The 26,002-nt window shown below is 59.4% G+C and overlaps 1 protein-coding gene and 1 long non-coding RNA gene across 4 annotated transcripts in view; one reads left to right on the forward strand and one right to left on the reverse strand.

The window, feature by feature from the left end:
- ADAMTSL2 (ADAMTS like 2) overlaps positions 1-26,002 on the reverse strand; it is a 33,277-nt gene that overhangs the window by 4,304 nt on the left and 2,971 nt on the right. For 2 of the 3 annotated variants that reach the window (XM_077851293.1, XM_077851294.1), the window contains exons 4-15: positions 25,180-25,255; positions 23,987-24,089; positions 23,338-23,483; positions 23,077-23,200; positions 20,475-20,555; positions 18,032-18,207; positions 12,819-13,167; positions 10,920-11,292; positions 5,674-5,771; positions 1,441-1,567; positions 408-621; positions 169-324 (exon numbers count right to left, since the gene is read on the reverse strand). In XM_077851293.1, coding sequence (XP_077707419.1) covers positions 169-324; positions 408-621; positions 1,441-1,567; positions 5,674-5,771; positions 10,920-11,292; positions 12,819-13,167; positions 18,032-18,207; positions 20,475-20,555; positions 23,077-23,200; positions 23,338-23,483; positions 23,987-24,089; positions 25,180-25,255 — 2,023 coding nt within the window. The remainder of the gene's footprint in view (positions 1-168; positions 325-407; positions 622-1,440; positions 1,568-5,673; positions 5,772-10,919; positions 11,293-12,818; positions 13,168-18,031; positions 18,208-20,474; positions 20,556-23,076; positions 23,201-23,337; positions 23,484-23,986; positions 24,090-25,179; positions 25,256-26,002) is intronic. The other variant, XM_077851295.1, reaches the window with a different exon arrangement.
- On the forward strand, positions 18,765-21,795 carry LOC144285758 (uncharacterized). Its single transcript, XR_013354002.1, has 2 exons — positions 18,765-18,901; positions 19,173-21,795. It is a non-coding gene; the product is annotated as an uncharacterized LOC144285758 (long non-coding RNA).

Below are 26,002 nucleotides of genomic sequence, written 5' to 3' on the forward strand. Positions count from 1 at the left end.
ATTCCTCAGAATAATGGGGAGAGCAGCCCCCTGGGTCTTTTAACCCCACCTCCTCACTCTAGAAAAACAGGGAGACTGAAGCACAGCAAGGGGAAGAGCCTGGGACCCACTGTCACTGGGCATGGGTCACCCCTCCACGCACACCACCCCAGCCGGGCCTGCCCTTACCGGGCCCCAGTCGGAGACGGTCCACTGGCGGTCGCAGGGGGGCCCCGTGCAGTCCTTCTCCCCCACGGGCCTGGTGTTGGGGTCGCACAGCTTCTCGTCCTCAGAGCAGCGGATGTCCCTGGTCACCACGCTGCGCTCCCCACACTTGGCCGTGCACTGTGAGGAAGCAGTGAGGGAGGGGTCAGGGCTGCCCTGACGTGCGGGGACACGACCACGAGGGCCCGGCCACATACACGCACCTCAGACCACTCAGACATCTCCCATTGGGGCCCGCACGCAGGGTTGCGGCATGTCTTGCGCTCCTCGGGCCGCACGGCCTCAGCCGCCTCGCACAGGTCACTGTACACGGAGCTGTCAAAGCCGGGAGACAGCATCTTCCAGCAGCGCACGATGCGGAATTGGTAGCCCTCGCCGCAGGTGCGCGAGCACTCGCTCCAGCTACTGGTCTCCCACCTGCCTCGGGAGGGGCCGGCCTTCAGAGACCCCACCTTACCCCCTGCGGCAGGGACCCCATGCCCCACACCGTGAGAGGGCCTGCCCCCCGACAGTGTCCCAAATCACACGGGGCTAAGCCAACCAGGAAGCTGGTGAGGCCCCAGGGTGGAGGCTGCTACCTGATGACCCAGAGCCCCCTGGGAGGCACCCCAGGTTGGGGGCAGGAGGCCCCGCTGGTGCCCAGACCGTGTACTTGGCCCGCCTGCCTGGGAATCCAGGTGGCCTCCACCTGCTGTCATGTCCAGACACGCCAGCTGGCTTTCCAGCCTCTTGAGGAGCCGTGTCCCGGCCTTGCTCCCTTGCTCATGCTGTTTCTCCCTCCCAAAGCCCTCCCTCCTTCTCCCACCCGAGATCAGGCTTCCATGTCCCAGAGCCAGCGCTGCCCTCCAGGGCGGCCCCCAGGGGGAAGGGCAGGCCCCCTAGGGCCACATGACCAGCTCCTCAGAAGGGAGCAAGGACCCAATGGAGCCAAGGACCCAATGGAGCAAGCAGCAAGAGAACAGGTGTGTAGCCTCGGGCTCCTCTGGAGACCCTGGCGTGGTCGTAACCGGGAAGAGGACGTGCTTAGGGCTCTGTCTCTGACCATTTGTGAGGCAGAGCAGGACACGGCAGGACTGGCAGGCCAGTCAGTGCCCCCACCCCGCAGGCCCCACATCCCGCCCACAAAGCCCGTTGAAGGAGCAGGGTGCCTGCTAACTCCTGCTGCTCCCCTGAGCAGAGGCAAAGCAGAGCCTAGCTGCCCCCACACTGCTGCCCAGGGTGCTGGGGGGCAGGTACCTGGGCTGGCACTCCCTCCCGGCACAGAACTCTTGGACAGGCTCGGGACGGGTCAGGGCGTCACAGTAGCTGTCATCCACCTCGATGCCATCGTAGCGGACACACATAGCGTAGGTCGACATGACCCCTGGTTCAGGACAAGGGAAGGGCCCATGAGACACAAGCGAGTCCCCTGGAGACCAGCAGATGGACCGTGTGCACAGGCAAGTCACCTGACCTCTCAGAGCTTCCTGGTCTAAATTGAGGATGATGACAGTAACCAGCTTACAGAACAGAGGCAGAGCCACGTGAGGACAGCTTTGTGGATTTGAACTCTCCCCCTGCCCATGTCTTAGGGTCTGACCACTCTCTGAAGCCCCACCTCCACTCCTACCCCATCCAGCTCAGACTGGGCACCTGCTTTGTATATCACAAACCCTGGGCTTTGAATAAACTCAAACTGGTCCTTACAGGGGTACAGAGGCAAATACAGCCAGGTGTCACTAATTTTCATTCATTCAGCAACTACCCATCTATGGTTGGGTCAACGGGAGGGTAGGTAAGTAGATGAATAGGTAGATGGATAAATGGATGGATGGATGGATGGATGGATGGATGGATGGATGGATGGACAGACAGATTGTGAGTAAATGGATGGATGAATGTGTTGATGAGCAGGTTGTGGGTGGATGGATATGGATGGATGGATTTGGACAAACATGAATAGATGGATATGGATGATAGATATGGTAGATGGTGGATATGGATGGACAAATATGGTAGATGGTGGATATGGATGGATGGATATGGTAGGTGGTGGATATGGATGGATGGATATGGTAGGTGGTGGATATGGACAGACAGATATGGTAGGTGGTGGATATGGATGAGTGGATATGGACAGACAGTTTGGTGGGTAAATGGAAGGATGAGTAAGTTGGTGGGTGAGTGGGTGGGTGGATGGATATGTTTGGAAACTCTCGCCATTCCAGCCCTTTCCAGCCCCGCCCCCAGGTGTTGTATTTCATCTTCAGACTCTCCCTGCCCTCCCATGACACACCTTAATCCTCATCCAACTCTCTTTGAACTTTCTTTAATCACTACTATGCATGTTCACCTTCCTTGGCCCACCAGTACTCCATAAATCCCATGAGGGGGATGATACATTAAGGGTCAGCCCTCACCCAGTGTCGTTAGTTCCTTGATGCCCCCCTCATCTCCTACTCCTCTGGTCTTCTTGCCCCTGCACCCCTGCATCTGGCACCGAGTGGGCACATTGAGCCAAATTCACTGAACCATAGTTAGGTCCGTGCCAAGGAAGCAGGATGCCCTGGGGAGATTTGTTAGCATCAATGGAGGCCCAGGTCAGGGTTTGTGGATGCTGATGTGTGTGTGTGAGGGAGAGAGAAAGAGAGAGAGATGGGGGCAGGGGGGGCAGCCTCCCTGAGTGATGGAGACAATGGAACCCTCCTCAATGGGGCTGCCAGGCCTCCAGGAGGAAATCCATTTCCCCATTGATGGAGAACCCCAGCCCTCCCTTCCCAGCAGCGTGTGTCTGAAAGCTGCTGCTTCTCCAAGCCCAGCCCTGGATGGAACGTAACAGCCTGGGAAGCAGCCTACACAGGGATTTTTTTTCTTTTTTCCGTAAAGGACGAGCCAGGCTGCAATCACCGGCTCCTCTGCGCCAGCACTGGGCTGTGTCGTCTTTAGCTCTCTCTGAGGGGGAGGCTGCCTTCCTGGCCAGGTCTGCTTGGAATGTTCCAGGCCTCAGAGACACCAGCTCTGGGGCCCAGGGAGGTCCAGGCCTGGGGACTGCCAGACCCTTGCCAAGTGCCGGATTATCCATTCAGACCTCGCCATGGACTGGAAACACGGCAGGTCTTGAGCAAGAGAGACTGGGGTTCAAGACCCAGCTCAGTGTCTCCCTGGTCATGGCGGAGTCATGTGAGCACTGTCAGCCTTGCTGGGCCCCAGCTTGGTCATCCCCACGCTGGGACCTCCCCACCCCGAGATGCTGGAGGAGTCGAGGTACTGATTTCTTTCATTACATCAGCCTTGAGCACAGTGCCTTTCAAGCCTCTGTATGCACAGGGGCCTCACCGTGCAGGGAGCCCGAGCGCATGAAACATGGATCGGGGTGCTGTGCTGGTGGGGGACCAGGCTCAGGGCCTGCCGGGGTCCCCAGAGATGCTGAGGGACAGTTCGAAAGCACTGCTTGAGCTCAAGCCCTTGGCCCACATTCAGCTGCATTTCTACCGCTCCAAAGGGTGTCTTGAAAGAAAAGAAAGAGACCCTGCACAAGCTCGGGAGGCAGAGGGTCCACTCCCTGCTCCAATTGTCCTTCATGTGACTTCACAGCCAAGCACAGGGTGCCCACCGCATAGCATGGACTCCACGTGCCCCAGAAGCCCTGCAACTCCACCATCGCCCGGCCTGGCCCTGGCACCCCCCAAAATGGGATTCTGAGAGTAGTAGGTCCACAGTCATGAGCTTCGAATTCAATGGAGGTGGTGGCAGGAGGACCATTCAGCTCCACCATTTCTGCCACCTGCCACCTGGGCCCAGCTTGGGTGACAGGGAGCTCACCCTCTCTTGGGGCTGTTGGTTTCACTCCCGGACAGCCCTGGCTCAGGAGAGCTCTTCTGCTGATAGAGCGCAAATCTGTCTTTCCCGCTTCCTTTTCTTGGTTCATCCTCCTGGGCCCCTTGGGCCACATGAGGCAAATCATGTGGTCCCCCTGCCTGGCCACTCTGCAGGTGAGGAGAGGTGGCTCTGGGTTCTAACCTGGGGACTGTCTTCCACCCAGGGCCGGGCATCAGGCCCCTTGCCACCACCTCGAGCGCTGTCACCTCCCCAGGTAGCACTGTGTCAGGGGAAAAGGAGACTCTCCCATGTTCTAGAACAATCCCAGCAGACACGGTGTCCCGGGGAGACTGTGGGGCTCTGTCAGACTGATCTGTGCCCCCCCCCCTCGCCCAGTGCCCTGTGGGGAGGCCCCTGCGGCTCACTCCCAAGACCAGTGGCCTTGTTTTTGCATCCTCACAACCACCTTGGCAGAGGTGCATGCCCCATTTTACAGGTAGGAAATTGAAGCTCAAGGAGACTAAGCAATTTGCTGAGGGCACGTGGTGTGGTCAGCCAGACAGTGCAGCTCCCGTGCTCACCACACACCCTGCAAAGCTGGCCTCATGCCCTCCATGGACTCCCGGGGGCAACTTGGCCTGCCCCACAGCCCACTCAGGAGGCTCCTGAGATGGCACGAGGGGCCCAAGCCCCCTAACCAAGGGCAAGTCCTGGTGTGAGCAAGACATAGGGACCCATAGTGGGTTCAGAACCCTGCAGGGCCGTGTCCCCAGCTCCCCCCTCAGGCATCACCGCTGCCAACTGGGGCCGCAGGCCCAGCCCAGACCACCAGCTGCTAAGGTTCAGCAGCGGCCTGCCTCATCCTCCTCACTGGCCAGAGGCTGCAGGGCCCAGTTTGGGGGGTGCCGGGGCAGGGTGGGGGCAGCACACATTGTGAGCAGCAGCCCCGGATGTTGACCAAACCCCAACATGAAGTCCCAAGTGCAGGAAGGCGGCCCTCCTGTGGTCTCCCTGCCATGTTTGCCCTGGGGGCTGGCCCTGGGTTTGACATCTGAGCTTGCAGCAGCCCCCCAGGGGAGGGAGCCAGAGTTGGCCATGGATGGAACCCAGGTCTCTGGTGGCCGCGGCCAGCATGCCCACGTGGTGGTGGCCAGCCATGTGCACAGACACGGGTTTGAATCTCAGCTCAACGCTTCCTAACTAACCAAATGTGTCTGTCTAGGGCCCGCTGGGGGGTGGGGGGGTGTCTCTGTTCCCCTCCTACCTGCTCCCCTGACCGGGTCCTAGAATCTGTCCCATTGCCTTGTGGGTCTAGTTTCCCTTCCTAGGCTGCTGTGAATGAAAGTAAAACCCTCCCCACTTGAGAGGTCATACTTTCGACCCAAAGGACATTTGCCCTAATAAGATATAATCCCGAAAGCAGCAGATGAGGGAGTGTTTGGGGCAGCCTGAGTGACTCCCAGGAGGCTGGGCCCAACCGAGGTCCTGCACGCTGAGAGCATGAGGACACCAGCTCCTGTCACCTCACAGCACTGCCCTGACCAGGAAATCACGAGACACTCTCCCTGTGGGCCATCCGGGGTTACCAGTGAGCGGCGGGCCCCACGGCCCCAGCCCCACTGCACAGGCGGGCTGAGCAGGTGCCACCTGTCAGCAGCCCGTCATAGGTACCTGTCGTGCAGGTGGCACTGCAGGGCTCGTGGGACGAGAGCTTCCACCGGTACATGTCCGCTGGACTCACGCCTTGCTTGCGTGTCTTGGGTCTGGTCCTGAGGAGAAGCAGAAAGGGGATGAGCGCTCGATCCCCGGAGGGCGCACCGCCCAGGGCCCCAGGCAGAGTCCACACTGTTGGAGTCAGCACGCCCAGTGTCCAGAACGGAGGACAGCAGGGAGCACCGCAGGGAGGCACGCGGTACGACGGAACGGACGTCCGCCTCTCCCTCGCCTGGACAGGTGGCAGTCCCGCTGCCCGAGCTCCCGGGTTGGGGCCAGCTCGGGGCTCACTGGCGTTGCAACGGCTCCCCGCACACACGCCGGGTTCCCACTGTTGCCTCCTGGCCCCAGGCGAGTGCTTTCCTTTGCTCTACTCCCCCAGCAGGGACCTCAGAAGGCACCTTCCATGCTGAGAATGTGCCAGAATTCTCTCTTGCTTCAATGAGGACGCTAGCCATTCAGCCTCCAAGTATCAAAACAGCAAAGCTCAGCTGCAGACAGGGGAGTGGCCGGTCCCCTCCAGACGCCTCTGCCCAGGTCTGCGATGGCTGTTGTGCAGGGGAAAGCAGGCTGGGTCGGCGCCAGCAACCAGCTATGATTCTTGGCCGGAGCCCGGGTGGCTGAAGCCAACTATTGTTAGGACTGTTTGCTTCTTTGAACCAGTTGGTGTGCTGGGGCCCAGCCTCAGTATCCAGCGCGCAGGCTGGGTTTGGACCCAGCAGGGGAGGAGGGAAGCAGTGGCGGCAGCGGCAGTGCCTCCTGGAGCCCCAGGATCTGCTCTGAGACGCAGCCACCGGGGCTTGGAGGGGGTCCCCCCGGAAGCGGACATGGGGCGATGGCCTGGCCAAAGGCACACCATTCAGTCCCCCACCCCGTCCCCGGCGTCCCTCTGACTCCTGACCCTGCCCCACTGCCTCGTGTCGCTTCCCGAGGGGCTGACTGGCGACCACCCACGGCTGCCACCCTTTCACGAGGTGTCCTTGTGGGCACAGGCACGCGTCCCTTCCTGGGGACCTGTGGCCACCTCAGCGGCCAGGCTGAGCAAGGGTCCCAGGGTGTACATGCTGAAGGGCTTTCCAGGCGACTCTGTGTGGCCAAGACATTGGTTTGGATTCAACTGAGAGCTCGCTCCCCTCCCAGGGGCTTCACACATGGACGAGCCGCGGTTCATCTCACTCTGAGAACCAGGAAATAATCCACCCACGGCCTTAAGTAATGAATCTACTGACGCGCCACATAACCCAGGGCACAGGAGAGGGGTGGGGGGCTGAGGAGGAGGAAGCAGGGGCCCGGGGAACAGGCCCTGAGCTGGTGGTGGCCAGTTTTAGGGTCACTCGAAGCCACTGAGCCCCTGACCTGGTGGCTTCACAACCAAGAGCCAGCCCTTTGCTTTTGCAGATTTCGGAGGGAAGAGGAAGGTTCCCCCTCCCTCCTCCTTAAGAGTGGGGAGAAATTCTTGAATGGGGCTCTCCCAAGCCCCCAAGACCTTGTCATCTCACAGCAGAGGACCCGTAGAAACCAGGGAGAGCACCCAGCAACCCCATACAGGGCCTCCTGGGGAGAAAGGGCCCAGAAGCCTACCACCTAATGCCTGATCTGGAAAACGCAACTCACCGATAGGGTCCCCCACCCTCCTTTCCCCGGCTTTAAATTCTCCCCAAGAACAAAAAGAGATGCAAAGATCCCACCCGTGTCCCACCGCCCCACCCATGGGAAAGCTGCGCCATCTTCAACTAATTACACACTCCTCAGCCAGCAGGCTGCGTGACTCATTCCCGACTCGGGAGAGCGCGCACGCGGCCCGGTTCAAAATAACCCTTCGGGGTTTAAGCACAAAAGGTATTTCTGGAGGGGCTGCCCACACCTCACTCTTCCACGTCATGCCCAGCAGAGCCCCTCTCGAAAAAACCAGCCCATATTTGCACAACAATGCAACTCCTGCCAGCTTCTGTTCTTGGAAGGAGCCAGCACCCAGGAGGAAAACACCCACGGAATCTCACAGAATCTGGGGGCCACCAGCCCTCTAGAGCCTCCTTTTTGGAAGGAAGAGAGCACCCGTCTCAGCCAGACTCGGTGGGGCTCGAGGGTCCGACAATCAGGCCGGGAGAGTCTCGGTTGGCCACAACCGACCTTGCTGGTCTGCAAATAAACCAGCAAGGCCTCTTTGCTGTTCTTCCCCTCTCCCTCTCCAGGAGTGGGGGAGAGAGAGACTGAGAGCGCGCCTGTGTCTCCCCGTCTCCAGGCCGGTTCCCAGCGTCTGCCTCTGGTGACCGGGGGCCTCCCGTGATTGTTTGAGGCCGCTCTGAAGAGATGAAAATAACCTTTCCTTTCTGGGCCGCCCCTTTGATTTTGGCCTCTCCCTGAGCAGACGCGACTTCCTGTGTTTGGACAGTGAGACGCGCCGCCGGGCTATTTTGGCCTGGTGGCTTCCCCGCCGCCTCCCTGGGCCCTTTATCTCCAAAGACCATCTTTGGTCTCTCCTCAGCAGCATCCTTTGATGGCGGGGGACACCGCCCCATCTCTCCCCACACCCTCCAGGGGTTTCTGAGTGTGGACAATCAATAATTGTTTTGATTCCTGCAGCCCAGGGGGTCCTGGGGGGGGCACTGAGGAGTGGGGTGAGAGTCGGCTGGGGTGGGGGCAGGAGAGATGCTTTCAAACGTGACTTAAGGACCCCAAAGCTTGTGGGTGATCTGGCCTGGGAATCCTAGGGCTGCGGGACCGGTGGGCCGTGTGGCATCCTCTTGGCCCCACTCTCAGGGACTCAAACTGAAGCTCAGAGTGGGTGGGAGACATGTGTGAGTCACTCGGTAAGTTGGGATGGTGCCCTGGGTCTCCTGATGCCCCTTCCTGAACTGTGTCCACACTGCTGTAAGCCACCTAAAGCAGCAGAGCCTCTGGGACACCTTGATCAAGCCACTCCGAGAGGGACGCCGAGCTTCTGGGGCATCTGCAAGAGGCCCCACCCCAACCTGGAGGTTCAGGTCCTACTGAGGGTTCTATCTGCTGAGTCCCCAACTCAGTGCTTCCATTTGAGATAGACTGTCATCCTCTGGGCAGTCCTGGAGCTGAGAAGGGACCAGGCCAAGGATGCGGGGACCAGGTGCAGAGCATTCCATAACTGGCTTGGTCACACCAGCAAGTGCGGGCCCGATGTGAACACTGGTCCTTTGCCCGTGAATCCTGCTCTCAGGCTCTGACCTGCACCTAGAAGCAAAGCCTGCCACCCTTCCCAGCCGCTGGGTCCCACATGCCCCCAAGGCCCCACACCCTGAAAGCCTTTGGGCCCCTGGAAAGGTGAGCAGATAGCCCTGGTGGGCCCTGTGGGAAGAAGGGCAGCCACAGAAGCTTCCAGAGCTTCACTGGGTCCACATTTGCAAAGAATTCCACCCAGAGACTGTAAGAGGAGTCCCAGATGTACCCAGGGAGCCCGACGCCCCAGCTGTCCCCTGTGACTAGGGGCCTCTAGAAAGCAGCTTTAGAGAAGGATCAGGCACCCTGGTAGACGGGGGGGGGGGGGGGGGGGCGCTTCACCACTCTTGTCCCCGGCTCAAGGGTGAGAGGGTCACCCCAACCACCTCACCTTATGAGGGATGCCCAAACCTTCTTTTAAACCCACTGACCCAGGGTCCCAAGCATCCTCAGCCCGCCTATGGCTCTGTTCATGTTTGGTGTCTAAAGTCAAGGAGTTCAGATGGGTCTTCAAAGACAAAACAAGAACCATTGAGTCCTTCCCACCTCTAGCCCCCACCCCCCACCAGTGGCTGCTGAGTGTGACTCGCTCTGCTGGAAGCAGTCTCACTGCCCCCTGAGCTTCTGGGGAACAGTGCAGGGACCTCCATAGTGGCTGTCATTGGCCCAAAGGATTTGTCACCAGGGATTCTCCCCTAGTAGGGATGGTGGCAGGCCACACTGCTCCCAAGTGCCTCCCACCCAGAGCCAGCTGTGACTGTCCAGGTGTCCTCACATGTGACTGTCCAGGTGTCCTCAGATGTGACTGTCCAGACATCTCCAGGTGTGACTGTCTAGGCATCTCCAGGTGTGGCTGTCCAAGTGTCCCCGGGAGTGACTGTCCAGGTGTCTCCAGGTGGCTGACAAGGTGTCTCCAGGTGTGACTGTCCAGGTGTCCCTTGGTATGACTGTCCAAGTATCCCCAGGTGTGACTGTCCTGGCATCTCCAGGTGTGGCTGACAAGGTGTCTCTAGGTGTGCCTGTCCAGATGTTCCCAGATGTGACTATCCAGGTGTCCCCAGGTGTGACTGTCCAGGTGTCCCTTGGTGTGACTGTCCAAGTGTCCCCAGGTGTGACTGTCCAGGCACCTCCAGGTGTGGCTGACAAGGTGTCCCCAGGTGTGACTGTCCAGGTGTCCCCAGGTGTGACTGTCCAAGCATCCCCAGGTATGACTGTCCAGGTGTCCCCAGGAGTGACTGTCCAGGCATCCCTAGATGTGACTGTCCAGGCATCTCCAGGTGTAACTGTCCAGGAGTCCCCAGGTGTGACTGTCCAGGCATCTCCAGGTGTGGCTGACAAGGTTTCCCCAGGTGTGACTGTCCAGGCATCTCCAGGTATAACTCTTTAGGCATCTCCAGATGTGACTGTCCAGGGGTCTCCAGGTGTTTCTCTGGCTCTGGACACCTAGCCCCAGGTAGCCCCTTACTCGACCCATCCTGGAGGCAGCTCCAGCCCCAGAAACAGAAGGCCTTATTCCCAGTGCCTGACTCCGGGCTCTGGCCCTGCCTGAGGACCCCAGTGGACCCTTCCCCACCTCCTGTCTGGCCCTCAGTGAAGTCGGGCTTGAGCCACTGTGCACTCAATGAGCAGCCTGGAGCGCCCACCCCACGCTCGGCAGCTTGTGTGCAGTGACCATCCAGACTGGGAACCCAGGCCTTCAGGCTCTCTGACCCCTTCCATGCCCCCGTAACTGCCCTACCACTAAGGGGGGTTGTTCCCACACACGTGGATGCTCAGCCGAGCTGGGCTCACGATGAGCACTAGGAACCGTTCACCTCCTCCTCCCCCTGAACCGGTGTCAGGGCCACACACGGATGCTCAGCCAAACTTGTGGCAAGAAGTCACTAAACCCCAGAGTTTGAGCTCTCCACTCAGACCCAGGGTTGGGGCCCGGGGCAGGAACGGGGTCGGGCCTGTCCCCCACCCCAGGCCTGCCCCAGCAGCCCTGACAGGGCAGCAGAAGCATCTCCTACCTGGCCTTGTGAGTCCTGTTGCCAGCCAAGGCAGGGAGGCTGGAGCTGGCGTTGGGGAACGGGGCCTCCGAGGAGGAGTTGGTGACTCTGTCACTGCTCAGCTCCAGGTAGGACCCATTGAGCAGATAAGCCCCCGCTTCCTCATTCTCCTCATAGTCCACGTAGAGGCTCTCGGCCGGGGAGCGCCTCGGGGCGCCCTGCGCAAAGATGCTGTTACCCGTCTCATTGAAGGGGAGCTCTCTGGAGTCGGAGCCTGCGCCCAGGAGCTGATCAGAGATGACGTTGGCAGAGAGGAGCCGCTGGGAAGTGAGACGTTTATCCACCTGTTGTTCATCCTTGTCCCCTGTGAGAGCCGTCCCTGTGGCATTGCCGTCTACGAGGGAGACAGGTGGCTCACTCTCAGATGCTCCCCTGTGTGGGCGCCAGGGCTGCCCGTGGGGGTGCGGGCGGGCACGCAGGGTGGCTGGCAGCAAAGACCTGAACTGGGAGGTTCCCAGAGGCAGGTTTCTGCACAGGGAGAGGACACAGACCACCACGTGGAGGAGTGCCCACCGGCCTGGACTATCTCTTGCAGGGAAATCAGATTGAAGAGGGTCCCCTCAAAACTCATGCCTGCCCTGAACCTCATCAGAATGTGAGCTTATTTGAAATGGGATCCTGGTAAAGGTAGTTAAGGATCTAGAGTTGAGTCATCATGGATTTGTGGGCGGGGCGGGGGGGGGGACTATATCCGACAGCTGTTGTCCCTATAAGAAGGAGAGTGCATGTGACGGACACAGAGGAGAAGGCATGTGACCACGGAAGTGCAGAGGCTGGGGCCCCCAGGAACCAGAAGAAGCAGGAAAGACCCCCCTCTGCCTGCCACCACCCACAGCCTCCAGAGGGAGTGTGGGCCTGCTGACACCTGACACCTTGATTTTGGACTTTTGGCCTCCATAATTGGGAGAGAATGAGTTTCCAGCTGTGGGGAGCCTCCCGGTTTGGGGTGGTTTGATACAGCAGCCCCAGGGCACTAAAACAACTCCTAAAGTGCTTTTTACTTGAAGACTCTCAGGGTCTTAAAAATTGGAGGCATGTGGGCAGCCCCGGTGGCTCAGAGGTTTAGCGCCACCTTCAGCCAGGGTGTGATCCTGGAGACTCAGGATCGAGTCCCACATCCGGCTCCCTGCATGGAGCCTGCTTCTCCCTCTGCTGTGTCTCTGCCTCTCTCTCTCTCTGTGTCTCCAATCAATCAATAAATAAAATCTTTAAAAAAAAATCGGAGGCATGGTCCAGACCAACCCTGGCAAGCCACTGCATGGGCCTTAGGAACACGGCCAAGCTACTGGTGTGGCTCTCGGGGACCCTAACTCACCCCTACATCTCTGGCCACGCCTCCCGCTGCTCCCCTGAACCTTGCCCTGCCCAGGCTGGCTCTCACTGGCTCTCTCTTTCATCCCACCCCTCGCCCACAACTGTTCCCAAGCCCTCAGGTCAGGAGCCACCCTCTCTGAGGACCTGAGGTCCTCCCATGCCCCCTCGCTGACCGGTCACCCCTTCCAGATCACTGGCCACACCTTGGTGTGCTGTCTGTCTCTACCAAATGAACAAGTGCACGGGCTGGAAGGTTAGACTGTCCTGGGTTCGACTCCCAGTTCATCTATGGATATGGGAAAGCCCACATCTAAGCCTTAGCCTCCGCAACTGAAATGAGGACAATTATGCCCGCCTCAAAGAACAGATGAGAAACAGCACGTATGTGAAGTGGTGGCACTGGTCCTGTCCCCGAAGCTGCACGTTGCAAGCCTCTGATCAGCCCCGTCTGCAAGCCTCATCTGCAAGCTGCAGGAGACCAAAGACCCCTTGCCCAGGGCCCGTCTCCCTAGGAAGCCCCTGCCCCATCCCGTTCCTCCTGGTTACCTCGGAAGCCCTTGCCTCTGGGGGGTCCCTCACAGGCCCGGCCCCCGGCCTGCTCGCACACCTCGTTGGTCTCCTGGCCCTTGCTCAGACCCAGCTCGATCCCCGGGCCCAGGTGGCCAAACAGCCGGTTGTCCAGGCCCAGCCGCTCAGAGGAGGCCTGGCTGTAGAAGGAGGTGTTGTGCTGAAGGAAGCCCAGCAATGCGGCCCCATCCAGCTCCTGGCTCTCTGCGCTCTCGGAGGTGGGCTCGGAGAAGCTGTAGTAGACCGGTTGGATGCGGTGGGTGTGCGGCGGCTGCAGCAGCGTGTACTCAAAGGTGATGGAGGGGCTTTTGCCGTTCTGGTTCCATACCTGGGGAGGAGAAGAAGTGGGACCCCCACCCCTTCCGCACAAGCCTGGGGTGGCTGCCGAGGTTCGTCACCCACCAGCCCCTAGAGGGAAGACACACGTTTGTCCTGAGCTGCAAGAGGCGGTCCCAGCCATGGTGCACAGCTGAGTCCTTCCTTCCCAGGGACTCAGCCTTGGCCAAAGAACAGGGCCTCCACTCATGCTGCACCTCACCCCTTAGGGCAGCCCGCATCTGAAGCCTGGTGAGTAGGAGCATGCCCAGGGAGGGGGCGGAGGAAGGTGTCCACCCCGGGCACAGGCCACGGCGGGCATGAAGAGGATGTTCTACAAGTAATAAAGCTGACTCAAACCCAATCTGCATTTTCTTCTCACCACGAGTCAGAAATCCCACAGGGGTAACTCTGGGACAAAGTGCCAACATGCCACCAGAGTGGTTCTTGGAAGCTTGGAGAAAGGGAGCCAACACTAAGTGAAGGATAAAGCCATGGCAGATAATGGGAGTGTAAGGAGAGACTGGAAACCCCACCAGGTGACCGTTTCTGGCAAGACCCCCTGGAGGACATTCTATTCACCAGAGTGAAAGGAAATGTGCCCAAGAGGAAGCAGTAGCATCACTCAGAAGGACACTTGGAGGGACACCATTAAGTATCCCCAGGCCAGACAGATGCCAGAACAAGCTGTCATGGAACCAGGCTTCCCAAGATCATCAGAACCCAGGGGGCTGACGTGGTAGCCGGGAAGCCTGACCCACAGAGACCTCCGCACATGGCCCATAGGACAAAGGACCCCAGGGGACATATAGATGGGCCCAGAAAAGGCACCTCTCCATCTGTAAGATCAAAAGAAATCAAGGGTGGATATTCAGGGGCAGAGGGCAGCTGCCCCAGAAAATTCACCGCCCCACCCGATTTCCTGGGTCAGCATCCAGACCCACAATACACTGAATGATGGAACGGCCGGGTCCCTGAGAAGAAGAAGCCACAACAAGTTTATATGGTAATGATTCCCCTAGATTTTCTCCCCCAGAATCGACATAGTCATTGACCTGGTTAACTGTTCACTGGAGAAATGGGTGGACATCTGGTAGCCAGGGTTTAGGTTGTCACTGCCCGTCAGGGACCTAGAGCATTGTCATGCACCCCGTTAGTGAGACAGCGTGTGGGTGACAAATAGCAGCCCAACTACAGCCCAGGTCTGGCTCGCAGTATGTGCACTGGACGCAAAGCTTGACCAGCTCCCACGTGCACAGTGGCAGCTGGCTCCTCAACCTGTAGGGGAGGGGCGACCATCACGGGGGGAGCTAAATGCAAGCCTATGGTCCCGACCCCTGACCCCCACCCCATCCAAGAGAGTAAATCAAAAACAGTATTGCATCCTGGGGAAATTACAGAGATTAGTGTCAGTCCTGGTGACCTGAAGGATGGGAGGTGGTAACCCCATGCCCCACGCCTAACTCAACAGTTTGGCTGCTATATAAGCAAGATAGATCCAGGAGGGTGACAAGGAGCCCCTCCAAACCCAATGGCGTGGGAGCTCCAGATAAACATTTTTTCCAGAGCAGATTAACATGACCTCAAGTTGACCACACATGGCCACCAACATGGCAAATACGATCTTTCCCACCCCTACTGGGTAGAGGCAGTTTCTATTCCCCTGGGATGGACAACAGTCCCTGTTTGCAGTTTAGTCCTAGGGCGGTGTCAACCACCCCCCAACTCCCCACTTGTGTCACTTGTTAAAGCACAGCAGGGAGCATCCCCCATGAGAGGGACACTGAGCCTGTCGGCAGGGGCCAGCCTCCACCATCAGTCCACCCATTGATGGCACAGTGGGTACATGAATGGAACAGCCATGCAGGCGATGCTGGAATCTCTGCACAGGCCCCAGGGTGTGGGCCAAGGCTTCTCTAGCTACTTCCACCAATGGAAGTCCAGCTGGGCCTCAGACCCAAGGGCTCACAGGGCATTTGATCCGCCGAGACAGGATACCACATGACATTGCGTTGGCCAAAGAGACCCACTTTATAGCAAAGGAGGGGCCACCGCAGGCATGTGACCATGAGATCTGCTGGACCCACCCTTGGCTGCCGCACACAGAAATCGCCAGCCTGATGGGACAGCACGCAGTAAAGCGGTGGTATGGCTTGCAGACAGCAGCACCGTGTGAGGATGAGGTGCCAGGGCACCCTCCATGACACAACCATGACGAATCACCCTGACACAGTACAGGGGCCTAGTGGGCAGGCCGCGTGGCTCTGGGAACCACAAAATGGAAGTTGCTGTGGCGATCATTCCCAGGTCCCCAGGGAGCATTTGGGGTTTCTGGTCCCTGTGGCTCTAGGGTCTGCAGGTCCACAGGTCCTGCTTGCCAGACGGGGAACACTTGCACCAGGAGACATGGCAAGAATTTCATTAAACTCTCGGCTCTGATTGTCACCTGGTCCACTTGGGTGCCTGTGTCAGGAGAGTAGCAAGAGTGACCGCCCTGGCAGGGGAATTGACCCCGACCACCAGGCGTGTGTAGGGACGTGTCAACCCTGGGGAATATATTTGATTCCCTGCTTTCCCCCTGGGACATCTCCTGGTATCTGCCTGCCCATTTTCGATGGTAACTGGATAAGAATGGGGCAGAGTCTGGAGCCCAGGAGCCCAGACCCCTCAGGTGAGCTTACCTGGCCAGGTAAGCCACCTAGACTAGCAGAGGGGAACCTAGAGTGACCAGTGGAGGAGGCAAATAATGTGATTGGGTTGCAGCCCCCTGACGAACTTTTGTTCATCCCACCAGCCTTCTCTGTGAGGCTCCCTGGGAAGAAGCCAACCAGAACTCTAGAGGAGCTCTTCCCGCCAAGGTAAACTCGTGATACAAAGCAAATGGTTGCCTCCAGTCCCCGCCCTTCCACGAGCAGCCTGGAACGCTCTGTGGACAGTTCCCAGAGAGACCTGCCCCAGGAGTCATCCTCAGCTGAAGAGAACTGCCTCTCCCAGGGTCACACCCAGACCTGTGGCTTCCAGCAACTAGGCTCTGCCTCTCTGCCTCAACTGGAGAGGACTCTGAGGGGCCGTTGCAACCCCAGAGCCCCCAGGGGATCAGCTGAGGTTCCGGCCATACCGCTCCACATCTCCCTCTGTCTACTCCGGCCCCCCCCCCCCGCCCTCAGGAGAGCCCCGACCCCAGCTGCCTCTCCTGAGACCACACCCCAAACCCTGCATCACACTGTCCTCTGTCCAGGAGTCTGGGTCCTGGGACGCTGAAGCCAGGCAGCTGGTGTGCCTCAGGGGCAGCTCCAAGGGAAGGTGGAGAGGTATGTGGCCCCCATTAGGTTCTGGGGCCATCCAAGGAGGCTCTTCAGCCAAGAAGCAATGTGGGGAGGGGGCACCCCCCCCCCCAGTTAGAGACCCCTCCAGCATAGCACTTAAACAAACAGCTGGCTCTGGCACCAGCTGACCTGCCATGTAGCAGCCCCGGCAGGGGCAAGTCACAGGCTCCATGTGCCCAGGGTTTTCCTCTACAGAGTGAGGATATGAATGGTGGAATTGAAATCAAATCAGGTCAGGTGGGGTGGGGGGTTGGGTCCACAGACCCTGGAAAACATCAGAACTTCCCATCTGGATATCACCTGCTTTCACTGACAAGTCCTCTTCTGTTTTCTCAGCACTGGGGCACCGAGTGGCGATGGCTCTCATTTCTAGACACCAGCTGTGTCCCGGCAAGCTGACACAGCAGGCCCAAACTCTCTCCTGCCCTCTGCTCACCTCCCTGCCCCCCCCCAACCCAGAAGCCGTGAGCACCCTGGAAGGGCAGTAAGGGTTAGGGGCAGGTTCCCCAACATTGAGGACCAGGCAAAAATGCCACAGTGTCAATGGGGCCAAGGGCAGGGAACTAGGTGGGGGTGTAAACACCCCAACTGTGCAATGGGGAGGAGGCCTGCATCCCCGCATCCCTGCATCCCCAACTAGCTTCCTGGCCTCAGTGACTAGTGCGGATCCGATGGCTGCAGCTTCCTGCTATGCAGGCCCACCAGGGTCACTAATAGCAGTGGGGAAGGAAAAAGGAAGAAAGGAAGGGAGGAAGGGAGGGAAGAAGGAAGAAGGAGTGAAGGAGTCAGTGAATGAATGAGTGAGTGAAGGAACTGTGAGTAAGTGAATGAGTTAATGAATGAGTGAATGGGGATGCCTGGGTGGCTCAGTGGTTAAGTGTCTGCCTTCAGCTCAAGGTGTGATCCCGGAGTCCCAGGATTGAGTCCCACATCGGGTTGCCTGCAGGAAGCCTGCTTCTCCCTCTGCCTGTGTCTCTTTCTTCATCTCTCTCTGTGTCTCTTTATTATTTATAAATAAATAAAATCTTAAATGAATGAATGAATGAGTGAATAAATGAATCAGTGAAAAGGAATGTGTGCATGAATGAATGAATGGGAGTGAATGACGAATGAGTGGATGAATGAGAATGAATGAGTCAATGAGTGAGAATGAGGGAATGACTGAGTGAGAGAGCAATGAGTAAATGAAGGAATAAATGAATGAATGAGTGAGTGAATGAACAAGTGAATGAGTGAATAAGTGAATGAGAATGAATGAGTGAATGAATGAGTGCAAATGAATGAGGGAATAAGTGAAATGAATGAGTGAACGAATGACTACGAGTGCTGGACCAAAGCACCCACTCCTGGGCCGAGGGCTGGGACAGCGGGTGGCTGGCTGGACAAGCGACTGGGAATGAGGTCACACACATGTGGGCTTCGGAGACTAAGGGAAGGAAGGAGACCCGGGGCTGTGAGACAAGGGCGGGAGTGACCAGGGCGGGGTGGGGGGGGGGTGCAGCGTGTGGCCCAAGCTCCGGGGCCCCTGCAGGGCCGGCCCCGCTCACCCACCATGACGTTCAGGCCCTGGTTGGTGGGCCCCTGCGCCACAATGTACTCGATGCCCGTCTCGTAGACGTCCATGGGCCGCCGGTACTTGACCACGGTGCCCGCGATGTTGAAGTTCTTGGGGCTGTCCACCTTGAAGTTGCCGTTGAAGAAATAGTAGCCAGCTTCATCCGCGAGAGCTGAAGGGGCAAAGCCAGCCAGTCACCTGTGCGGGCCGCACTGGGCAGGGACGGAGGGACAGGGAGCGGCCAGCAGCGCCCACCCAGGCAACGACGGCCAGCTCAGCCCTGGGACCCCAAGACGGGACACTCCCTGTCGTTGGGGAGTTGGGCATCCTGCCACGTCCAGCATTGGCCTGGGGATGCTCAGAAAGTGTGGACACACTCTCCCATCACCCGGCCCTGCTGAAAACTCACCGTGTGACCCTGGGTGAACTGCACCCCTCCCAGCTTCCCACCTTGGAAAAGGGACCACACATGGGGACCCCAGGGTCCCTCCAGGGCCTGTGCTGAGCAACGCTGCAGCCCTGGCCTGACTGACCCGGAACACTGTCCCCGCGGCCTCCGCAGGCCCCGCCGGACCACCCTGAGCTGACCAGCTCCGTGCTGTCACTGGAAGCCCTGACATCCTGGGGCGTGGCTGCTGCCACCAGACTGACCATTCCCCCCATCAACCCATTCTCCCAGGCGTGGCTGAGGGAGGCCCGGGCACATGCTTAGTCACCCTCTCATTGAGACGGGGTGTGAGTGGACACTTGGAACACAGGACCTCCGAAGGACGGCCACTCCCAGGGCCTGACCCGAGCCTGATGACGCCCAGACAGCAGGAACGTGCGTGCAACCCACGGCAACCCAGCTCCTGCCAGCCCCGGAGGTCAGAACAGCCTCCCGGATCTGGGGGTTCGGGGGGACCGTGCGGGGCAGCTGGCCCGCCCTGGGGCTGTGGAGGGCGAGCAGAGGTGCTGGGGGCCGTGGGCGCAGGGGTGGGAGAGAAGAGGCGGGCTCCGAGCCGGGCCACAGCGTGCCTTTCGGAGGCTGTCCGGAGAGCCAGTGCCGGAAACTGGTCTGAGGGCGGGGACGAGCTCCGTTTCCAGAGCTCCTGATGCAATCGGAGCAGCGGAGTCGGGCCATTCATTTATTATCAGGCAGACGCAACACGCAACACACGTCTGCTACAGAAACGTCGGAGAGTCGCGGGAACGACCATCCGGGCTGTGCAGGCTGCGCACCGTGGGGCGCGTGCGGGGTGCGGCTGGTGGGGCCCGGCCGCCAGGTATGTGCACAGGGTTAAATCCCCGGCTGGCGTCCAAAGCCTGTTTCCTGACAGTAATGACCTTCCTTCCTGCGGCTCCCCCGCTGCTCGCAGGCTGTCCTTGCTGTTTCCACGCGTCTGGTTCGAGAGCGATTACTGTGCCGCCGGCTCTGAGAACACGGTGTTTCCTGGCCTCGCCACCCTCCCAGCGGGGGACACAGCCACCGGCCTGGCAGAGGCCCGGCTCCCAAGCCTGGGCAGTGGGGCCTGGGGCCTGAGTGTGCAGACCTGGGGGCATGAGGGCTGGAGTTCGGAGGCCCCGCTCACGGCGTCCCCACGCAGGGACCAGTCCTGGCTCTCACGCAGCACCCTGAGACGCAGGGAGGGGAGCCAGGTGGCAGGGCCGGCTTGCCTGCTGGGGTCCCTGGCCTGCCCATCACCCCCCACAGGACGAGGCCAGGGGCAGAGCAGTTCATCGGCCTCAACACCCACCTACCGCAGCCAGGAGGACCTCAGGCTGCTGCCCGCAGGTGTAGACACGGAGGTTGCGGGCCAACACTCCAGCTACACAGGGAGCCTTTCTAGAAATTGTCACCAACTCGGGGCCTCACCACCTCAGCCACTTATGCAAGTAGCTCCAGAACTGTCATGTCAAAGGACCCCTACTAACCATGGTCCCGCTGCCAGCAGAGCTGTCCAGTGGCAGGACATCACCCAAGAGCCACCAGGCCTGAGTCTGAATCTAACCTCTGCTCCTCGTCCCCCGTGGCCTCCAAGTGGCCACCTACGTGCTCTTGTTCCAACTCAACTTTCTCGCCTCCTGAGTCTCACTCTTGTACCCTGTAGGGGTTGGGGGGAGCCAGAGACCCCACTGCCAGCACCTTCGGTTTTTGCCTGTACCAGGCTCTCCAGGGACAGGGAACTCACTACCTGTCAGCACCTACCCCTCCTTTGTCAAGCAATTTTCAGTATAGGTCCTTCTGCACGTGGGGGTGAGGTCACCTTCCCCATGACCACACCCCCCAACACACATAAACACACAGCCAGGTCAAGTTCTGGCTTCTAGGGCCCGACCCTCTCCCGCAGGATGGATCCAGGGTCAAGCGCCCCTCTCCAACCCCATACACTTTACCCCACACAAAAAGCACGAGCCCACGAGAGACAGCCCACCCTCTCTCAGGCCCCACACGCATACCCAGGACATCCGCAGACTTCTTCCGCTCCACGATCTGGATGTCTCGGGCGCCGGCCGGGATGTGGGTCACCAGAGAGTAACCTGGGGGAGATAATAAGATAGTGAGCGGCCAGTCGGCTGTGGCCACCACCTCTCTGTTGGGAAGTCGTTACCCTCCTGTGGATCCTGGTTGGGGGGGGGGGACTGAGGCATCCCCCAACCCCCACCTCCCAACAGCTACACCTGAGCTCAAGACGTGAGTCCACGGCCCTGTGGAAAAGCCCCATGCGTCTGGAGGGCTGGGCTGCTGCCCAGGGACGCACCCAGGCTAACCTGGTTCCATGACCCTCTCCCACCAAGGTCATGGGTGACGCTCATCAGCACCTGACCCCTACTCCGGAGGGACACCGTTGACCACAGGGACCTTAAGTCTGCTAGGGTCAAGCGGACTTGGGTCCTTCTCTGCCTCTGCCACGTATCACCAAGGTGGTCCTGAGCCCTCGGGCCTCACTCAGGGTCCTCACCTGGGCACAGGGACGACTGCCCCCCCTCTAGGCAATGTGGGGAGGTTTCCGCATGGCACGGAGCCTCCCTCCTGGCAATGGCACAGTCACTACTATTATTGTTTTAAAACCTGTATTATCACAACATCATGAGGATTTTATCAAACACTGGCTGCATTGGAAGATGTGGGTGAGGAAGTACAGCTGGGGGCCTGTCCCGAAAGGTGGGGAGGTAGCCATGGGGACCTCCACAGAGACGCCCAACAAAGGCATCGAGGGTCTAGGGGGCAGCCCTCTGACGAAGGGACAGATGCTACCAGCAGCAGGTGGTCTGAGGAGGAGGAAGAGAGGTTTTAAAAGCCCTAAGATGGAAAAGCCTCCAGGAGAGAATGGTGACAGTGCTTTCTGAAATCAGGTTTGCTGGGGGACGGGGGGGGGGGGGGGACACCCATTGCAGAGTCCTTGGGCGCCTGCCCGTGGGTGAGCAGCTCTACAGGCCAGCTCTGCCTGCTGCGTTGCAGGTCCCCAAAGGAAGGCTCTGAGCTCGTCGTCCCAGCCAGAGTGTGCTAAGAGGCTCTGTGGGGGTCTGGGGGGCATTCACGTGGGGTGTCAGCCCCCCATAGTGGCAGAACTTAGGCTCCCAGCGTGCCAGGCTGGGTGCAGAGGGGGGCGGAGGGGAGGTGGGGAGAGAGGTGCATGGGGCCCGCCTGCCTCCACGGTGGTGTCTCTGCCGCACACCCGCAGTACAAGTAGCAGCCAAGCAGGCAGGAAATGAGGACTCGGCATAACTGTCGTTTATCTACGTGCAGGTTTAAATACTTCCATGTTTAAATTCACAACTGGCTCACGAGATTGCTGTGCATTTGATAACAGCTCTTGCACAGAGCAGGGCTGGTGCCATGGTGAGCATGCACACGTGCATCAGGGACCAGTGTGGCTCGGTGCTTAGGACCACAGAGCCCGGAGCCAGGCTGTCTGGGTCCAGAGCCTGCTTGGCCACCTCGGCCACCTCTGGCTGCATGGCCTCCGGCTCCTGTCTTCACCTCCCTGTTTCCACACCCGCCACATGGCACGCGTGACTATATCTGCCCGGCAATGTTCTGAGGCGTGAAAGCCTTGGCCCCGCATGCAGAAAGGATGTGGCAATGTAGGTAGGATGGGAAATGTCAGCCCCAGCACCCCAGGGGTTGTTCCATGGGGCACGAACCTCATCTCCGGGGCCTGAGCGCAGCCCACAGAACACAGCACATGGCCGCTCAGAGGGAGAGGCCCCCGGATCTGGCCTCCCTGCCTCGCTAGCCATGTGTCCTTCAGACCCCCTGGGCAGCTCTGCCCTGGGCCCTTGGTCTCAGACACTCCCTGCTCAGTCCAGGATGCCCATCCCTGGGTCCCACGTCCACGCCCTATCATTAACTCCTAAATTACCCCTCCTGTCAGGGGTGGGACCTCCAGGACACGGCCAGGGTCCCGACAGCTGGATCCCGGGTGGCTCCCATGAGTCCAGGCATGCCCAGCCTCCCTCGGGAACCTTGAGCAGGAAATCCCACGGTGGGCCTCGGTTTCCCCATCTGCCTTGTGGGTTTCAAGTGCCCTGCCTTCCGCAGTCTGAGGGCTGTGCTAATCCACGTTGGATTTACGGAGACCCAGAAATGCAGGCAGTTGGACACCAAGTGCTGGAGTGCAAAGTCCGGCCGGGTGCTCAGACCCCCTACCTGCCCACCACACCCCACCAGCCCTAGCTGAGCCAGGCCAAATGGGCACACTGGGTGGACGGACATGCCGCTGCCCCAGGAAGGGAGGGGCTGGCTCTGCACTGGCATTGGCCCCTGTGCCCCTTCAGCCCTCTGAGACTCAGGTTCAAGGGCTTAGGCCCCAGAATCCTCAAGCCCAGACTCAAATCTCACATCGGCTGTGGGGATGGGACCCGTGCCTCTATTTCCCCGTTTTGGGTGCTGCTGCAAAGGTCAGACATGATCCCCTAGCCAAAGGGGGTCCTCCAGAGCCCCTGGCTGGCCCACCTGGGCACGGGGAGGAGGATGGGGGGCCCCGAGGGGGAACGGATCTCGCACAGAGGCACTCAGCTGCCAGAGCCCTGGGTGAGGGGCGCAGGGGGCTCTTACCAAGGTGGGCATTCCCTTTGCGGTAGTTGCCCGTCACATGGGTGCAGCTGCTACCGTCCCCCTGGCAGACGCCACACTTGTCCAGCGTGTGGGTGGAGAAGAGCACCCCGTCACAGCCGATGGGCTGCAGGAAGGGAGGCAGAGAGGGCCGCTGGGAGGGCGCTGAGGCCCGGGCCCTGGGGGCCGCCACTGTCACATGTGGACAGGAGGGGCGGTCAGTGCAATGAGACCAGTGGGACTTTTGCTACAATGTTTAACAACCTCACATTTTCCAGACACGCAAACCCCTCGCAGGTCGGTGAGCTTGCAGGACGTGCCGTCGTGGGCGGGGACCATGAGCTGCCGCTGACCGTCCACAGTGGTGCAGTGCAGGTCACATGGCTTGCTGGAGATGTGGACATAGTCGTCTGATGGGGAGACAGAGCCGTCTCAGGGTTGGGGGTGGGGGAGAGTTCCTCGTGCCCATCACACAGATAGGAACACCGAGGCCTGGAGCATGCAAAGGACTTGCCCAGGGTCTCAGTGGCAAAAAAAACAAAAAAACAAAAAAACAAGATGCTAGTGATCTGGCCCAGCCTGGGCTCTGTGAGGTCCAGCCCCTGCCTCCTTGTGAGGACGGGGCAGCTCCCCCTCCTCGGCAGGTCTGAGCCAACTGCCAGCCCTGGGCTATGGGTCCTGGGCACCCCAGCACTTACTCCATGAGTGGGAGAGACCAGCTCACCGTCACTGTTGCCTATGACCTTGGACAAGACCCATCCCTCTGGGCTTCGCCTCCCTGCCTGCCCACCCTGGGCGAGGACGTTCCCTCCCACTGCCCCCAGGAGGGAGCTGCCAGGCCGGGGTCTTTCCAGGGTGTGGAGGGCCCCCCACTGCTCTCTGATTCCCCGCAGGGTGGCCCAGGGCCTGGTACCGGGGTACAGGGGCTTCCACTGGTGTGTCCGCCCGTCGTACACGCGGGAGTTGAAGGAGATGCACTGCTCCTCGCGGAAGCTCCTCCCGTCCGGCGGACACTCCTGCGGGGCGAGAGATGGGAGGTTCCAGGGGAACTCGGCCCGACAAAGGCATTTTTGTCCAGGCTGAGCAGGAAGTGGCTGCAGCCGGGATGGCCCGGCCGGGGCCCATGCGGCGGCCTCTCGCTCTCCCTGAGGGCCACTCGCTCTCTGGAAGGAGCAAGGACATGCAGAAGGGCAGCTATCATCCCTCAAGGACCTCCATGCACTGGCCATCCTTGGGCCCCAGGCAGGATCCTTTCATGCTGCCTCCAGCCCAGCCTTCTCCCCAGACGTACTGGGGGGCAGAGAAGGGGGCACCCGGCCTCAGCGGTGCTCACCCTGCATCCTTGGGCTGAGGCCCACCTGTGCGTGTGTCTGGAACACAGCCCATGACTGAAGGTGGGCTTGAGTTCATAGAAGAGGGACCCCTGGGGTGGAGGGGAGAGGCCTGGCAGTGGGGCACAGCTGGTCACGCTGGGCCATAACCTCACTATGTCTCCCTCCCGAGCTCACTAGCATCCAGTGATGCCAACACAGGCCCTAACTACCTGTGCGTGCGCAGACATAGCCACGTGGGCGCAGGGTCAGAGGGACATAAAGACCCCAGTGGCTTGCTGTCTTTCTGTCCCATGCCTGGGAGTCAGGGTGCAGACTGGCCTGGGCCCCACTGAGAGCTAGAGCCACTGTCTGCTGCCCCATCCTGCCGGGGCTGGGAGTACCAGTGCCTGGGGAGCTGGAGTGGGCCACAGTGGGACTTCTCACAGGTGGGGACGGGAATGCCTGGTGACTGTCAATGTTCCGGTGAGCATCTGGCACAGGACTTGTGAGCAGAGTGGGGGTTGCAGCCAGAGTTCTCACACCTTGAGGCTATAAAGGCAAGTCCTTACCCCTGCATGTGTGGCACACACGGGGGAAGGGGGCGATGAGGGCAGGACAGATCTGATCTGAGGCATAAGGGGAGCTCTGAGCACAGGACCCCTCACCATCCTTCTCTTCGACAGGAAATAAGGGGGAGGCCCAGAACAGAGTGTCTGGAAGGCCTGGGAGGCCCCAAAAAGATCCCTCAGGAGCTTGGGGGGAGGCTCGCCATCCCCCCCAGGTGGGGCCTCACCTGCACTCTGCACAGCTGGTACCGCTTGGACGTGCCTGTGCAGGTCCTGTTCCCAGCACCCATGACAGATGTCCTCCTGTGGGAAGACACGGGCTGGGCTGGGGGTGGGAGCCACAAGCTGCAGGCACCAACCATGTTCCTCCTCCAAATGGTCTCTGGGGTCCCCAGAAGCCCCCCTCCTGACCTCCTGAAAAAATTCTCCTGACCCCCACTGCTCCACCACAGCCCAGGGGAGGGAAGATATCCAATTCACCTCTGTATCCCTGGCACAAGGCACAAGGTCTTTATACACAGATACCAACAACATTTACTATGTCCCAGCCCCAAACTGGCAGGTCAGCCTCATCTCCACTCCACAGCTGAGGAAACTATGTTCTGAGAAATTCAGGGGCTTGCCCAAGGTCACACAGCTAGGGAGCAACAGAGGCAAGACTTGAACCCAGGTGTGTCCAATGGTAACCACTGTATAATGTTTTTCTCCGTGTTTATTCAACTCAAGTCCTCAGAAGAGAAGGCCAGGGAGGACCTCACCCTTCATTGAAAAAATCCCAAGAAAGGGCACCTGGCTGGCTCAGTCAGTAGAGCATGTCACTCTGGATCTCAGGGTCATGGGTTCAAACCCCACATTGGGTCTAGGGCTTGTTGAAAGAGAGAAAGAGGAAGGAAGGAAGGAAGGAAGGAAGGAAGGAAGGAAGGAAGGAAGGAAGGAAGGAAGGAAGGAAGAAAGAAAAGAAAAGAAAAAAGAAAAGAAAAGAAAGAAAAGAAAAGAAAAGAAAAGAAAAGAAAAGAAAAGAAAAGAAAAGAAAAGAAAAGAAAAGAAAAG

This window comes from Canis aureus, chromosome 16 (assembly GCF_053574225.1).
Source record: "Canis aureus isolate CA01 chromosome 16, VMU_Caureus_v.1.0, whole genome shotgun sequence".
Taxonomy (NCBI): Eukaryota; Metazoa; Chordata; class Mammalia; order Carnivora; family Canidae; genus Canis; species Canis aureus.